The 15,479-nt window shown below is 53.8% G+C and overlaps 1 protein-coding gene across 4 annotated transcripts; it reads right to left on the bottom strand.

The window, feature by feature from the left end:
- Positions 1-2,553: 2,553 nt before the first annotated feature.
- Positions 2,554-13,211, bottom strand: TAL1 (TAL bHLH transcription factor 1, erythroid differentiation factor). Of its 4 annotated transcripts, none has more exons than XM_084211109.1 (5): positions 13,086-13,211; positions 11,725-11,773; positions 9,951-10,379; positions 9,087-9,178; positions 2,554-4,935 (listed from the first exon to the last, which is right to left on the bottom strand). In XM_084211109.1, exons 2-5 carry the CDS (start codon positions 11,751-11,753, stop codon positions 4,517-4,519), a joined length of 969 nt encoding a protein of 322 aa, XP_084067235.1. In that variant the 5' UTR covers positions 11,754-11,773; positions 13,086-13,211; the 3' UTR covers positions 2,554-4,516. The 4 variants fall into 4 exon arrangements, with proteins under 4 accessions (XP_084067235.1, XP_084067237.1, XP_084067236.1 ...); XM_084211111.1 differs by having other exon boundaries at positions 11,624-11,773; positions 13,086-13,204; XM_084211110.1 differs by lacking the exon at positions 11,725-11,773 and having other exon boundaries at positions 13,086-13,177.
- Positions 13,212-15,479: the final 2,268 nt, after the last annotated feature.

The raw sequence follows: 15,479 nt of genomic DNA, 5'->3' as shown, positions 1-15,479 counted from the left end.
AAAAAATTGATTGGGTTGGGGTTTTCCCCCCATATATTTGAATCCACAGAGCATTGCACATTATCCTTTGCAACACAACATGATTGTAGAAAGAAATTACCATTTGATGAGAAATTAATTAAATTTTGGAAGGCAAGAATGGGAAGGGCTTTTAAAAATTACTTAAAAAAAAAAAAAAAAAAAAAAAAAAAAGAAGGCAGGTGAATGTCTGCTACCTTCTGTGACATTTGCATTTTGGTGGCCAAGCAGCACCAAGGTCCAAATGCTCAGGAGAAAAAGATGATGGAAGGAAGATGCTTCTTCCAGCATGGCCAGCACAGAGCCACCAGCTGTGGACACAACCCTGGAGCCTGTCCCAGCAGAGCAGCACCCAGGGTGTCCCCAGCACCAGGGTCAACCAGGAGTGATGCACACTGACCATCCCACCATGGAGCAGGTGGCACTGGAAGCTTCCCAGCCCTTTCCATAGGTTATAGAATGTATAAATGTGCACAGAGATGTTTGAAGCCTTCACCCTGCAGGTGTTTTTCCCTTAAGAATGCTTTTTCCTTTGCTGGTTACTTGTGGCCATCAAGGATATTTTACTTGAAGAGAGCAAAAGAACTGAAGGGGGAGGTGAAATGAGAATTGTCCGGGCAATGGAAGGAGGGAGGGAGAGGAGCAGGAGGTGGGAGGCAGAGATAACCGGTGGGTGAGCTATCAGCTCTTGCTGGGCTGGCAGCAGAACAGGACACAGGGGTTAAACCAGATGTACAGCTGTGATCTCCCAGCTCCAGATAAACACCCAGCAGCCACACGCTGCCCACACCTGCCCCACGCCTTGTCCCAGAGCCTGGCATGGAACCAGCCCAGCCCTGGCTGCTGGGGCTCTGCTCAGCCTGGCTGCGGAGGGGACACCCCCCTGTCCCTCCTCTGGGGCTCTGGACAGGGCTCCCCTCTTCCACCTGGGGGAAATTTCACCTAGAAACCTTAAAAGCGAGCGTTGGCTCCCAGGCTAATGGGGAGATGGGGTTAGCAGTTAAACTTCTGTGGGGAGGCTTTAAAAAAGCAAGGGATGCTTTAAAGGGTTTGTTTAAAAAGGCAACAACCTGTAATTCACAGAAAATCAAGAGAAGAAAATACTTATGGTACCATTCCTGCTCAGTATGGTGTCAGCCACCACCAGCAGCATGGTGCTATATATATATATATAAAGAGATAGATAGATAGATAGATAGATAGAGATATATATACTTTAGATATAGATATTTTTTTAAAACACACACATGTTCAGTGGATTGCTTAGCCTGCAAACGCTGCCTAATTAGTGCTGTACATTTTTCAAAGCACTTCTGCACGTGGCTGTGACAATTTCTTTCTTAAAAAAGAGGAATTACTCTCGCTGCCTGTTAAATCATGGCCGAGTGCCTGCCGTGGTGCAAAGGGAAGTAGCGTGGCCCCCCAGCAGCCCCTTCCTTGCACAGTCAGCCTGGCCAAAAGAAGGGGAAAGGCCACCGGAGCCTTTGGGGGACCTGCAAGGGACGCGCTGGGGTGAGCCGGGGGTGGCTGGTAACGCTCGCCTGCCGCGGGCATTGCTTCATCGCCCGCCTTCCTTCCTGCCGGCCCTGCGCGCTCTTCCCCCCGCCCAGGCTGGACCGTGTGAGTCAAGCAAGTGAAAAAAAAGAAAAAACACAATTAGCAGATCCTTTTGCAACGTTTTTTGCTGCCCGTTTATGTCTTTGGCTGGCTGGGAATGGGCCACGCTGGCACCTTCAGCCCACGACACTCTGGGATGGAGCTCCAAACTCATGGTGGATTTCAGGGGGGAGGTGGGACAGAGGCAGACAGCGAGTGGAGGCTGCTTTGTAAAACTTTATTTAGAAATATTCTTGATATATTCATTATATATATATATTTATATATACACACACATTACAACAAATGTGTTTTCTAAATAGCACATCCACAGTGGGTTGAGACTCAGGGTACCAGGTCTGGTTACTTCATTTCTGCAGAAAAAATGCAGAAATCCAAGGGGAGGGTGGCAGAGAAAGGGATGGGGCTGAAAAAACCAAAATTCGTAAGGCAGGAATTCACTCACACGGTACGACATTGCCCCAGGGCGCTGCTCCCGACAGGAATGGGGGTGATGGGCCACACAGCGAGAGGTGAAGCAGGCAGGAGGAGAGGTGGGCAGAGGAAATGTACCATTCAAATCACAATTAAAGTACAACTGTACATACCCCGGGGGACCTGCGTGCCTGGGGGCGTCTGGGGGTGCTGACAAGGTTGTACCATTTCCCCAACTGTGCAGCTCCCCAGAAGATACAAACAAGAAGTGATGGGTTTGTGTGGAATGAGGGATTTCTGAGCATTGGTGAATTATTTTATTTTCTCGTGTCAGGTTGATCACAATGGTGTGAAAGCCCCACATGTCCCCCCAGGGTTGTTTGGGAACCAGGAACTGCTTCACCTGTGTGACAGCACCCCCCTACTCCCTCCCCTCACCCTGAGGGCCCCCTGGAAGCCCCCCTGCTTGTCTCTCCTGCCCCTGGCACCAGTACCAGTCCAAACCTCTTCCTCAGCATCTCCTCCTCACCCCCAGCACCTTCCCTGGCCCAGCCCTGCAGGAAACCCCCTCTACTAAAACCCCCCTGCACAGGCAATCCAGACCCAAGAATTTTCCTCCTTTTCCCCAGTTTAAGATGGGGGAGATTGGTGCTTTCCAAAAATTTGGGGGCTATGCTGGAAATCCTTGCATGGGCCAGGATCCCTACCCAGGCAACTGATTCTGCCTAGCATGCCAAGCCACATGCCAGACTCTTACCTATTATTTACAGAGAGGCATCAAAACCAAGCAGGGATGGCAATGACAGGGCTCTGAATTAAGCCTGGATGGGCTTGCAGACACCCACTCAAATTCTCAGTGTTCCCTTGTACCTCAGCATCCTTGGGAAGGCACGAGTGTGGTGGGAGGTATCCCCACTCAGAAAGATTTATTCCCTTCCAAAGGAGGTTTGTGTGTGGGTTTGGGGATTTTTTTCTGCTGTATCATGGTAGAGATTTCTGTGCCTTGACATGTGTGCAGAGGGAGAGGGTGGGTTTGGGGCAATTGCTCCATCAGGCTCAGGAGATGGGTTGGGAGAGGTGGCCTGATGCAGCAGTGGTGGCCCAGTGTGGCTCTCAGCTCCCACTGCAGCAGCAGCAGCCTCCTGCTCCCCTGCCCTCCCGCTTCCCAAACGTCCTCCTGGGGGGCAGCAGGGTCAGGGGATCAGCTCAGTCACAGGGATCAGCTTGGCAGCAATTTGAGCACTCGGGAACGCAGGCTAATCCCACCACTGTTTTTCTGCTTCCCCCAAGATTCAGAGAGGCTGTGGACCCCCACCAGCCTCGACAGGTGAGGGCCTTCCTAACACCAGAATAAATCCAGCACTATTGTCCACACTGTGGGCATTGGCACAGCTGAACCACCATTTCACAAAATAAAACCAAAAAATTCAAAGCATACCATCAAAAAACCTTTTTATAACCCTATGTACACGCACACTGTTGATACATCATTGACTCCTTTTGCCCTTTTTTTTTTTTGCTTTTTTGAATTTAAAAATCCCCCAGTCCAAAGAGATACTTCACTAGCAAATATTTTCTTCCTTTACCAGCTCTGAAATTCATCTTTCTCGAGAGAAGCTCTGGCCCCACAGAAACCACTGGAAAAACTCTAGAAGACCAGAGCAGGCTTGAAATTCACCTGCTGAGTGTTACCAGCAGAAGGATCGGGGACTGGGAGTGTGGCAGAAAATACCTATGTACCTTTTCATTCAGTGGATACTGCATGACAGTGTTAAACGGAAGTAATCCCACATCATAAATACAACAAGCCCAAACAATCCAAAATCAGATAGAAGAGAAAGGAAGAAAGGGAAGGGAAAAAAAAAAAAAAGAAGAAAGAAAGAAAAAAAGGAGAGAAAAAGAAATAGTCTAAATCCTTTTAATAGTTCTTTTGCTGAGGGTATTTTTTCACCTCTTTAAAAAGATACAGTCAAAAGCTCTCGGACAACAGGAATATGTGGCTAAGCTCCTGCTCAGACCAGCTGGATGTGGCACAGGCTGCAGAAGTGCTGCAGCACTGGCGTGATGCAGCAGTTTCCAGCACCACGTGGAGCTGGAAAGCGCCGGCGGCCTCGGCGGGCAGTGGAAGAGGAGCTCCACGTCTCTACCCGGACGACTGTTTGAAAAGAGACGGTCACCAAGTGGTCTGGAAACCCTCTAAACGCTGGGGAGGCGCCAGCCACGTCTCCTTCCCCTCCTCAGAGTCCCATCCCGAGCAGTTCTGTACAATGAAGATGACCTCAACGCTTTTCTTCTTCGTACGGTCACGTACCTAAACCCCGAACGTTCATCTGGGTCGGTCTGGGCTGGGCAGAGCGAGCTCCCAGGGAAAGGCAGAGTCACAAATCCCACAGGCACAAGTTCTGGCAGCTGCACAGCCAGGCCCGGCCTCTCCCCCCGTGGCTCTTGGGGAGCAGCGTGGGGGTCATCACCGCTGCGCGTTGCCTTCTACAGGGAGGATGGCGTGGTGCAGGCTCCGCGTGTGCTTCGAATCCAGCGCCTCGTGCTCTTCCGTGAAGCTGTCCGGGCTCGCCGCCCCGTCCAAAGAGCTTCCACAGCTGGAGTTGGGAGACAACATGTCCTGCAGGAGGTCTTCCTGGACTATCCCCGAGTCTTTGTTCACCTTGCCCCTTTGGTTTCCTTCTTCCTCCTGGTCGTTGAGCAGCTTGGCCAGGAAGTTGATGTATTTCATAGCCAGGCGCAGGATCTCGTTCTTGCTGAGCTTTTTGTCGGGCGGGTGGGTGGGGATGAGCTTGCGCAGCTCTGCGAAGGCCCCGTTGACGTTCTGCTGCCTCCATCTCTCCCGGCTGTTGGTGAAAATGCGACGAACCACCTTCGTGTGAGGACCTGCAATTCCAACCACGCAGAATTAGGAGCTGGGTTTAACAGGTGTTACTTTGCTGGATAGGTCACTGCCTTGCAAATTAACTAACCGACCAATTTTAGTGAGGTCTAATCAGCAAGGCAGTGAAATAAGAGTTTCCAGCTAAGGGGAAGGTGACCCCATGAGCTGAGAAGGCCATAATTTCTGTTCAATCCAGTGGAAGGGAAAAATGGAGTTGCATCTCTTTGGATGTCTCCTCAGATATCAAAATTTACCTCTCCAAAGAAGAAGGCTTAGGCCATGATATGTGTGCAGAAGGCTGCTATAATTTTAGGGTATGTCAACTCATCAACAAGGGTAACTCAGCAACAATGGTCCTATTAAAAGTTATTCTCACTAGATTGCTTTATTTTCAATCCCAAAAATTGTCTAAAGGACGCACCATTGGGACGGGAGGAAATTAGCTTGAGCAGAGGCTTTGACAGCTCTGAGACCCAGAGGTCTTCCCTGCTGAGAGAGACCAGCCCTCTGAATGAAATGGGGTGGTGGGATTTGTCCCATAGCAATGAAGACAGGTAGGAAGTGACCACACTGACCCACAGAGTGAAGGCAGTGTCCTGCTGGAAGGGTGATCACTATTTGGAACAGCTTCACAGCTGACTTGAGGGCTGCCTGCTCTCTCTCCTCCTCACTGCCACAAAAACTCCCTCTGACACTAATTGGAGAAGGGGCCCCAAATTGCTGGGGGTGTCCGTTTGACCTAAATACATGTGACCTCCAATTACACCTTGAAATTCTACAGCCATGTTTCTGAGAAGGGATTCTACACAGGATGAAGGTAAAAGCACACCAATTCTCCTTTCAGCACATCAGGGCAACTCCTGGTGTACATGAGAAAAGATTTGTCTCTGTGCTAGAAGAGACCCAAAAGCCCATGTACTGAAAAGTACTGTTCTGCAGGAGCAGCAATGCTGTAAATCAGGATTGCAGGTCCTTGGGTTCATGGAAACCAGCTCACATGAGGGAACACTACCATAAGATGCTTTTATTATTACATCCTTCCCATCATCTCCTCCAGGAGACACCAACAATGGAAGGTCATATCAATCTCATGAAAATCTGGAAGAATGACCAGGGCAGAAACTCCCATGGGATAGGAAGAATCACATACAATAAAAATCATCACAGAGTGGGAAGCAAAGCCTTGCAGGTAACACGTTGGTGAGATTTACTCCAAAGGGCTGTGGAATTCCCATTCCCCCCATCTGTCCCCTGTATTCCCCACTCTGTGACACCTGCCTAACTTCTCCCTCCTGGTGGGAACAAGTCCCTGGCCTTGGTGAGCAGTTTAAGCCACAGTTCTGACAGCACCCAGTGGAACCAGCCCCCCAGGGCACATTTAAACACCTTTATTCTTTTCTACCCAAACTCTTGGTTTCCTTGACTGTGGCACAGGAACCAAACATGTGACTTTTTATGGGTATCCTGGTCAGGCTGTACCTCAGCAAATCCCACCCTGCTCAACAGGAGAAATGGAATCCCTCATCCCAGCTGATCAGATGCCATCAGATACCATCACACTTTCCTCCCTTCAGGGCAAGCTGAGTCCCTGCAGCCCAGCACAGCACCCAGAACACCCAATGCACTGCAGGGTTTGCATGGGGACACACTCCCAGGCAGCCAGTTAAAGCTGCCAGCTTCTCCAGCCTGTGAGCAGCCACACAACTCACTCCTCCTCACGGTGTGCTCAGAGCTGGGAGCCCCCTAAAGTCACAAACAGCCCCTGGGACAAGCTGGGGCATGTAGAAACTACAAACATCTCTCTGACCTCCAGGATTCCAGTATGATGCTTTAATAAAGGCAATATTCACCCCCAAACAGCACCTAATGCCTTCTGTATGAATTAAGGTACAAGAGCTCATGCAAAGGGAAGGTTTCCTGTCCCTGATGTTTGCAGCCTGCTGCGCCACAGGATTGTGGGGAAAGTGTCAGGGTCCAAAAGGACCTCAGCAGCACTGCTAATTAAGCAGTGAAGAATGTTCTTCATCCTACTAAAATAATATGACATTTTTAATACTTTACTGCTATTTCCAGACAAGACAAAGCAACTGGTCTTGAATCCAGAGAAAGAGGGACCTCAAAAGCTATTTACTCCCATAAGAGTATGAGAAATGACCCCATCTTGGATACTACTCATTAAAGAAAAATCCTCAAGAGACTTTCAGTCTTCAAATATGTGTTTCTGTTCACTGAAAGTTGATGACTAAAAGGCATCTATTAATAAATTGGTCAGAAATCAGAAAAGAAAAAAAAACCCTACAAACTGTTTATTTTCATCCAGGGGCACCTAAATCAAGCTTTAGTATATATAAAACAAATTCTGACACCAGTCAAACTCTTGATTCCTGTCCCAGCTGAATTAAACATATCTTTAAGAAAGAGATCAGGCTTTGGCCAAAACATGTCAAGCAGTGGAGGAAATTAAAATGCCCCATAGCTGTGTTATAATAGAAAGTCTACTTCTCATAAAAAATTTTGCCTCATAATTAATTCAAGCAATCAGAGGAGAATTTTTGCCTGGATTTTGTTCTAATGATTGACGGATGCTTTCTTTAAAATTAGAAATATGAGAGAAATTAATAAAAAATGATCTTCCAAAGTTCCAGGATATACTTTTTAAGAGATACTTTTTTGCATTTTTTATCTTCACTTCTAGTAATTTTTAAAGAAGATATTAAATGGAACAAAATTTCCATAAAATAGATAAAGAACTACTGCAAAAAACCCACCACTTATTCTCTCGCAGAAAAAAACCACAAACACAAAGTGTCTGAAGAGACTTTCCTGCTCTTCTGCAGCCCCCAAGGGCTGAGGACCCTCAAGAGTGCTGCTCCTGTGTGCCCTGGATGTCACCCAGCAGGTGCCCATCAGAGCAATAAGCAAAGTGCCTCAGACCACACAGGTGCTTCAGCATGGGATGTACATCCCTACAAAGTGTTCCTGTTTGCACAACATTATCTGATACCCTTTTTCCCCTCAAAAAATATTGAGTCCAATCCTGGAAATTCACATGACCCAGAACCTGCAGGATTGGGCCCAATCTGTACACCTGCATCAAAACACATGTTCAAAAACTTGGTTACAACCAAGTATTTCTGTAATCCTTAATTCGTAATTTAATAGCAAGTGCAAAGCTTTAGTCAGACACCGAGATTTGATGGACTTTCTACCATAGCTGCTAAACCTCGGAATCAAAACCCAGACAAAAAGCCCTTCTTGTGCCGGGGCTGTAACATCCCCTGTCCCACGGGGCTGCAGTCTGAAAGGACCGGGAGGGGAGAGGACCCTGATTAATGCAGATAATACCCTGAGCCTGTCATTTCGGGATGCATTATTCTAGACTGATAAAGGTTATGATTTGATCTTAGATTAGCTGGGTAGAAGGAAAGGGACAGCTAGCTGGAAAGGAGGAAAATTAATTGTCCAGCAATTGAAATGCAGTGTTCACAATCACTAAAGATAAAACGCATTTCAGTGAATCTCGTGTGTACGGTCTATTAACTCCAAAGATAAACAGGCCGGCCTTCCACGTGCAAATCGTTCCTGCAAGTGTCCCTTTGCGTGGGCAGCAGCCCGTGGGCAGAGATCGCCTTGCACGCAGCATCCCGCACCCCAAGCCCGCTGCCAGGGGCGGGCAAACCGTAAAACGCGAGTAGGATGCCCAGGCGTTGGTTTAAAGGCAGGTTATCCTTTCTGCCCGAGGCTGCCCTCCGCAGTGCGAACGCCTCCTGGCTGAAAGGGTTTTACAGGCGCAACATCTCACCGCAACGGCAATGGCCCTGATCCGCACTTCAACAAAGACGCGCATTTATTGTCTTCTTTCGGATTTAGTCTCTAAGCAATTGGCGGAATAGGGATGTAATTAGCCACAGCCTGAACTGCATCGCCGGGTGCTGGGCGAAGGCAAGCTCGGGGACCGCTGTGGGCTCCGCTTACCGGAGACCCCCCCTGCCTACCTGGGCATCCTACTCGCGTTTTACGGTTTGGGGGGTTAGTCCTTTTATTATTTGGGGGTTTAGTCCCAGAGTGTGGCATTGTGCAGGAACTCGCCCCCCATGGCAGATGGAGACACCCCTTCCCCCCAAAATGCGGCGCAGGGGCGAAATTCTCTCACCGTCAGTGATCTCCATCTCGTACGGAGAGGGTCTCCGCTTCACCCGGTTGCTGCCGTACATAGAGAAGGAGTCCGGTTCGCCGAAAAACCCGCTGCAAAGAAAGGCAGACAGGTCGTGAGGACACACCGACACCCCCCCGGCCCGGCCCGTGAGGGGGGCTGCGTCCGGGCCGGCGGGAAGCGGAGCTGCTCCGTGACCTCGGAGCGAGCTCACGGCTCACGAAGCCGAGCCCGGGGTCGTGCGGTGACACCACACGCGGCCAGCCGGGGACACGCAGCAAGGAACGCCAGCCCTGAGCGGGCAGGGGGATGTGAGCGGCGTGGGGCGTCCAGGCTTGCGGTTTTGGGCAGAATCCCCCCATTCCCGCGACTTCGTGCTGCCCCGCAGGCGGGCACGCACGGCCCCCCGACCGCAGCTTTCCCTGGGAGGCGAGGCGGGGTCCGTCCCCGCACACCCCCGGGCTGGCTCAGCCCCTGTCAGAACCTCTGCTGTCCCTTTCGCTCATTTGCGGGACTCGTCGGACAACAGAGAGAGCCCGGGGAGCTGGGAAGAGCTAAACCGGTTCTCGTCCCGTTATTGACGGACCCCTTCGCTCTATCCAGGACTTTACCACCGCAATTATTTTTCCTTCGAGGAACGAGATTTTCGTTTCTTTTTTCACTTTCCCCTCGCCTTTTCCCTTTCTCTCTTTGCAAAGTTTGCGTGCAAACCCGCGATGATCAAGCGACGAGCCCCGCGCAGACGAAGGGATGCTGCTGCTTCTGCCCCCGCATCTCCGCCCCGCGCCTCCCGCCGCCCCAACACCGCGCGGGACACCCGTGGGACACCGCTCCGGGATGGGATGGGACGGGGGGGACACGGACCTGTTGATGGTGGCCAGCGGCTGGCCCAGGTTGTAGAGCATGGCCCTGCCGGGGGGCTGCAGCGGGAGCGCGGGGGGGCTCAGCTGCACCATGCGGGCCTCGCAGGCGGCCTCGGCGGCGCGGCACGGCTCGGCTCCCGGCGCTCTCTGCATCGCCTCCCCCGCCGCCTCACGGCTTTTTATGTCCAGGGAGCCCCCCCGGCGCACCAGCTCGATGACGGGCACAGGGGCGGCGGGGGGCCCGGGGGAGGGCCGGCCCGCCTCCTTGGCCGCCCCGTTGAGCAGCAGCTGGGGGTCCGCCGGCGCCTCCATGCCCCCGCGGCTGCTCTCCGGCTCGCTCGTGGTCTCCGCTTCCGAGTCGTGCCGCCGGGCGGGGCGGGCATCGCGGGGGTCACTGGGGGGCGGCGGGGCGGGCGGCCTGTCCATCGTCCTGCAGAGAGAGGCAGCGCTCAGGGCCGGCCCCGCACGGGGACCACGGCGGGGCTTTGCCCCTCCACGGGCACCGCCCGACGGGGGACCCGCGTGGGGCTCACACCTCGTCGGTGAGAAACGGGGGAGTTCCTGATCACCCCAAATAATTTAGAGTTTGCTGGCGGGAGGGGGGGGCGGTCTGTGGGTCCAGCCCGCCGAGCCGTGCGGTGCCGTGACGTCACGGGGCGCCCCGGCCCGGCCGTGACGTCACGGAGCCTGGCGGAGCGGCGCTTTGACGTCTGGCAGCGCCCCGGTCCCGCACGATGGGGATGGGCCGGAGCCCCCGGCAGGCTCCCGGTGCCCCGCGGGGATTCACAGCGGCACCGATGAGCAGCGAGGGGGCTCGGGCAGCGCCCGCAGCGCCGCCGAGGGCGCGGGTTAAATTGTGCGGCCAAATTACGGCGGAGGCCCAGCACGCAGCCCCGCTTTTCTGGGGGTGTTTCTCCCCGTTTTGGGGTCCCCGGCGGTGTTCGCCACCCTGCGGAGCCTGCCCAGTGGCCGCCCGGCCTGCCCGTAGTGGCCTTAGCCTCACGGGCGTCTCCTTCTCCGCCCATGATTATTTTTTGTTGTTATTTATAAACTATCGAAATATACCTGGAACCACTTTTTGGGGGAGAGGGGGTTAACCCAGCCCCTAACGGAGTCAATTCCCCCGCGCGTTCGCTACCGCAGGAAGGAGGAAGGGGCCCGGCCGCGGCCGCACGCACAGCATTGTCCCCCGTCTCCCACAGAACAAATGCTGTCGCGACAGGGCACCTCGCGCCTCGGACAGACATCGCGATTATTTCTATGCTTTATCTCCCACATATGCCCTCGTTCGTTTTTGGATTTTTTTTTTTGTTGTTGTTGTTTTGGTTGATTAGTTATTCTTTTCTATATAAATGAGGAGCTTAACGGAGCAGAGAGCTGCCACTCATCCTTCTCGCTCTTTTGCCTCGGGTTATTTTTTATTCCGTTTCTGATAAACTGAGTCGCGAGGAAAAACAATACAAACCAACAAAAAACCTCAAACAAAACAAAAAACCCAATTGGGGTTTTTTGCCATGTATCACTATCTCTCTGGAAAATAAAATAAAAAAAATTACAACCACCCAACCTAAAGAACAAGTTCTCTGCTTTCCCTCCGGCCACCTTCCCGCCAGCCCTCTAGAAAGAAAAAATCTAATTGCCTATTCCGATATTGTATAGGAAGAGATTACTCACATGTGTCATATTTAAGTAGGGACACCGCAAGTCTCTCCTGTTTCAACAAAAGCGCTCTCAGTGTCAGGCTGAATTTACTCCTCCCACCTCAAGGTACTTACGACTTTACAGAGAGGAAGGACACCCGCATCGGGATAAAACTGCTAAATCCTGGGAGGAAGAGAAGGGGGGGAGGAAAAAAAAAAGGAGAGGGTGGATCTGGTGGGTCCGGATTGCTAGAGATCAGTGGAGGGAGAAAGGTGCAGGGGAGAGGGAAGGAGGGAACAGCACCCCGAGGAGGCCCCTGTGATAGGGGACAGCGGCCACCCCCGGGTCCCCCCCCGCCGCCGCCGGGAGCCGCCGCCTCGCACACGGGGCCACAACGAGCGACGGCCATGGCCTGGCGTGGAAAAATCAAAATAAACAGAGAAAAAAAAAGGCGTGAAAAAAAGCGCCCTATATTTGGGGCGAATTGGGCGGTTTTTTGGACACATTGCAAGCCCGGTCTTCCCGGGAGGAAATCACAGACGGGGCCGGACACGGGGTTGTTTTTCTCCCGATGGGCTCGCACGAAGCGGCGACGGCGGCGGCGTTTCTCCCACCTCCGGCTGGAAAATTTAATTCCTAAAGGGGCAAATTAAATTCCTCAAGGGGCCGGTTAGCGGCCGAGGAACCGCGAGAGCCGGCACCGGGCCGGCGGCGGAGTGAGCCCGTTCCCCGCCGGCCAGCCCAGGAAGGTGAGGCCGGCTCACCCCGCCAACGAAATCACGAAAAATCAGGTTTTCCCCTTCGGAAAAAAATGAATAATCCCGATGGCGTCCGCTCCCGCATTTGTTTAAAAACGAAATACGCAAAACCGCAAATATATCAGCAGAATTTTGCCTTAAATCGGGGTGGTTTCGTTTAGAAAAAATGGAGGGGGGGCATTAAATCTCCGCCCGCTGGTTTCTGCTTCGCAAAATCCTTTTGTTTTCCAGCAGCCGATCGGCAGGAAATTTCCAACCCAAACGCGCACCTCTCCCGCCGGCCCTTTGTAGGGAAATCGCCCCAAAGCGAAGGGGCGGGAGGGAGCGGGATATGGGGGACCCCGGTGTCGGGAGAAGCGCTTCGGTTCTGGCCGTCGGCCGGGCCGTGTCCCGCTGTTTGTCCCTGGGGAGGGCTGGGGGAGCCGGGCCCGGTGGGCGCTTCGCCCCCAGCGCCCCCCAGCCCGTCCCTCACTGCCGCAGCCCCAGGGTCCCGGGGCCGTGGGGGTGCCGCACCCCACAATTTCAAAGGGGAAAGTGTATTCTCCTCCTCACCGACCCCGCATCAAAGAATAAAAAAGATTAAAACCCAACCGCGGAAAAGATTTTGTGTTTTTCTCGTCTCTCATGTGGGGCAGAAGCCCCCAAAAGCGCCCTCGCTGCCCTCTGAAGCCCCCCGAAACCACATCCCGCCGCCCTCAGCGCCCAGACTTCTGCAGAGCCGATTCCTCTTTACTCACCATTTGCTTTTCATTGGGAAAAGTGAGTGGAGCCATTTTGTGGCCTACGCATCGCGGCTATATTTGTAGTAAGTGTTGGGTGGCTTCAGCTGGGTAGGCTCTAATTCCACATCACGTCCAGTTTCCTATTTAGTATGGAGAGCGGAACACTACTGCAATGTGGCCGAGAGAGATAAAACCCCAGCAGTGGCCCGCCTGCCCTGATAAGCTTCTAAACCCATTATTTATGAAATGATTCATTATTATTTGGCAATTTTATCGAAGGAAAGCGGAAAATTATTGCAGGGATATGCATAGGAATAACTCCGGAATGCATGCCTTCTAGCTTTTTATGTGTGTGTGCTTAGATGCTCTTAAAAAGACACTAAAAAAAAAAAAAAAAAGTAATAAAAAATTGCACTGTGGCTGCCCGCATCTGAATAGCGATTCTTTATTTTAGTCCTCTTGGAGGTTATTATGCCCCTAGTTTTTTTGGTTTTTTTTCTTTTTTTCTGTTTTTTTTTTTTTTAATTATTAAATATGGAACACCTACTCCGTTCTTAATTAAATTTAATGAGCCAAAATAAATTGTTAGAGATGTTGAGAGAGGGGGAAAGGGTGTGGGCGGCTTTGGGACAAGAGGAGGTAAATAAAGCACACCTAAAGGAGATGTTTTGGAGAAAACCGGCCCCAATCCCCAGCCTTTCCACCCAGCACTGTGTGTTTTTTGCTGAAGGGCTGAACTGGGGCGAGCTCCCTGTCTCGTCTCCCGTTCTGGGGTGGGAGGAGGCCGAGCATCCCTGCCGAGCTGGGGGATGCTGGGCACTGTGAGCGGAGCGGGTACCGAGCCGGCGCCTCTCTCCCTCGAGGAATTTGGGATGTTAGCGGCGGAGCCTGGAGGAGATGAGCTCGGGGAAGGGAGCAAACGGCCCTGTCTCGCCCCGCAGCAGTGCGGGGCATCCAGCGGGGCTGGGGCCGGGCTGCGCGCCCCGCGGGGGCCGAGCTCGGGACCGGTTGCGCGCCCCGTCGGGGCCGGGGCTCAGCCAGGCCGCTCCGGGCCCGGGCGGGCAGGGACCCCCGGCCTGGCCAGGGACCCCCGGCCTGGCCAGGGACCCCCGGCCTGAGCAGGGACCCCGGCCTGGCCAGAGCCCCCTGCCCCTGGTGCGGCTCCTGGGGACGGAGCGGGCGGTGCGGGGGTCGCGGTGCCCTGCGCGGCGATCCCAAAGCGACGGGAGGCGTGAGAACCCCCCCGAAATGCCAGAGGCTCCCGGCATGGAAAGGGGGGAGGCAGGGGTCGCCGGAGGGTCCCAAATCCGCTCCTCCGGACGCCCGCGGGTAGCGCGGCCCTAAAGGCAGCGGCGGGAGCGGGTTCGGACAGCTCGGGGACCGGCCCGCGCGGGAACCCGAAAATCAACGAAATCCCGGCGGGCGGGGGGCGGCAGCGAAGCGGCCCGGGCCGAGCCCCTCCCGGGACACCCCCGGTGCCCTCTGCGGGGCTCGGGCCGTGCGCGGGGCCCGAGGACGAGCGGCGGCGAGGCCCGGCCGCACCTGCCGTGGAGCGGGGCCGGCGGCGGGGCCGGGGTGCGGGGGTCGCTATTGTCTCCCCGCCACCTGCGCGCCCTCCGCAGGGGGAAATGCCGGAGCTGTTATTCTTCCTTTCACTCCTTCCCCTCAGCCTCCCGCTCTGGACGCGGCCGTGGGAGAGGTTTCCACAAGCCCCGGGCGCTCCCCCCGCGGCACGGCCGGGGCCGGGGCCGTGTCCCGGGCGGCAGGAGCCCGCACGATGCCGGCGGCGTGCGTGGGGCGGCGGGGCAGGGGCGGTCACGACGCGCCGGAGAGCCCGCCGTGCCTCCCGCCAGGAAACACGACCATTTTCGAGCCGGCTCCTCTCACCAACAGGAAGCGTTAAAGATAGAACAGCCGGGGCTGGGCGGGGGAGATTAGGAAGCCGAGCATCTTCTGAGCACCGAGGGCCATTCCCAGCCGGGCCTGTGCCCGCTGCGGTGGGAGCCGGGCCGTGCTCAGCCCACCTCCGGCCCGCATTCTTACTTGACTGAAGAGGGATCAAACCCTTCAGTCAGGGTGGGGAGCACTGAAATCATCCAAAGTAAAGCGGTCAGTGATGCTCCGAGCAGGCCCAGCACCTTTTCAGCTAGCACTGATATCTTCCCTTAATTATAATAAATAATAGCTAGAAATAATAGAAGGAAAAAACCCCCCAAAACCAAATCAATAATATCTTAACATTGCCCCAGTGCCCATGACATCACCTCACAAGCCAGCTCTCGAGCTTAGGCCTCAGTGCTCTGTTAATAAAGCAAAGCCAGACCTGGTGTAATATGTGGGGTTTTTTTGCTACCTCAAAGTGCAGTGGATGCTTCAGGGGAAAAAAAAAATCCAGACATCTTGAAATTA

The sequence above is a fragment of the Fringilla coelebs genome, assembly GCF_963513975.1.
Source record: "Fringilla coelebs genome assembly, chromosome: 9".
Taxonomy (NCBI): domain Eukaryota; kingdom Metazoa; phylum Chordata; class Aves; order Passeriformes; family Fringillidae; genus Fringilla; species Fringilla coelebs.
This window is presented reverse-complemented; position numbering and strand designations above follow the sequence as displayed.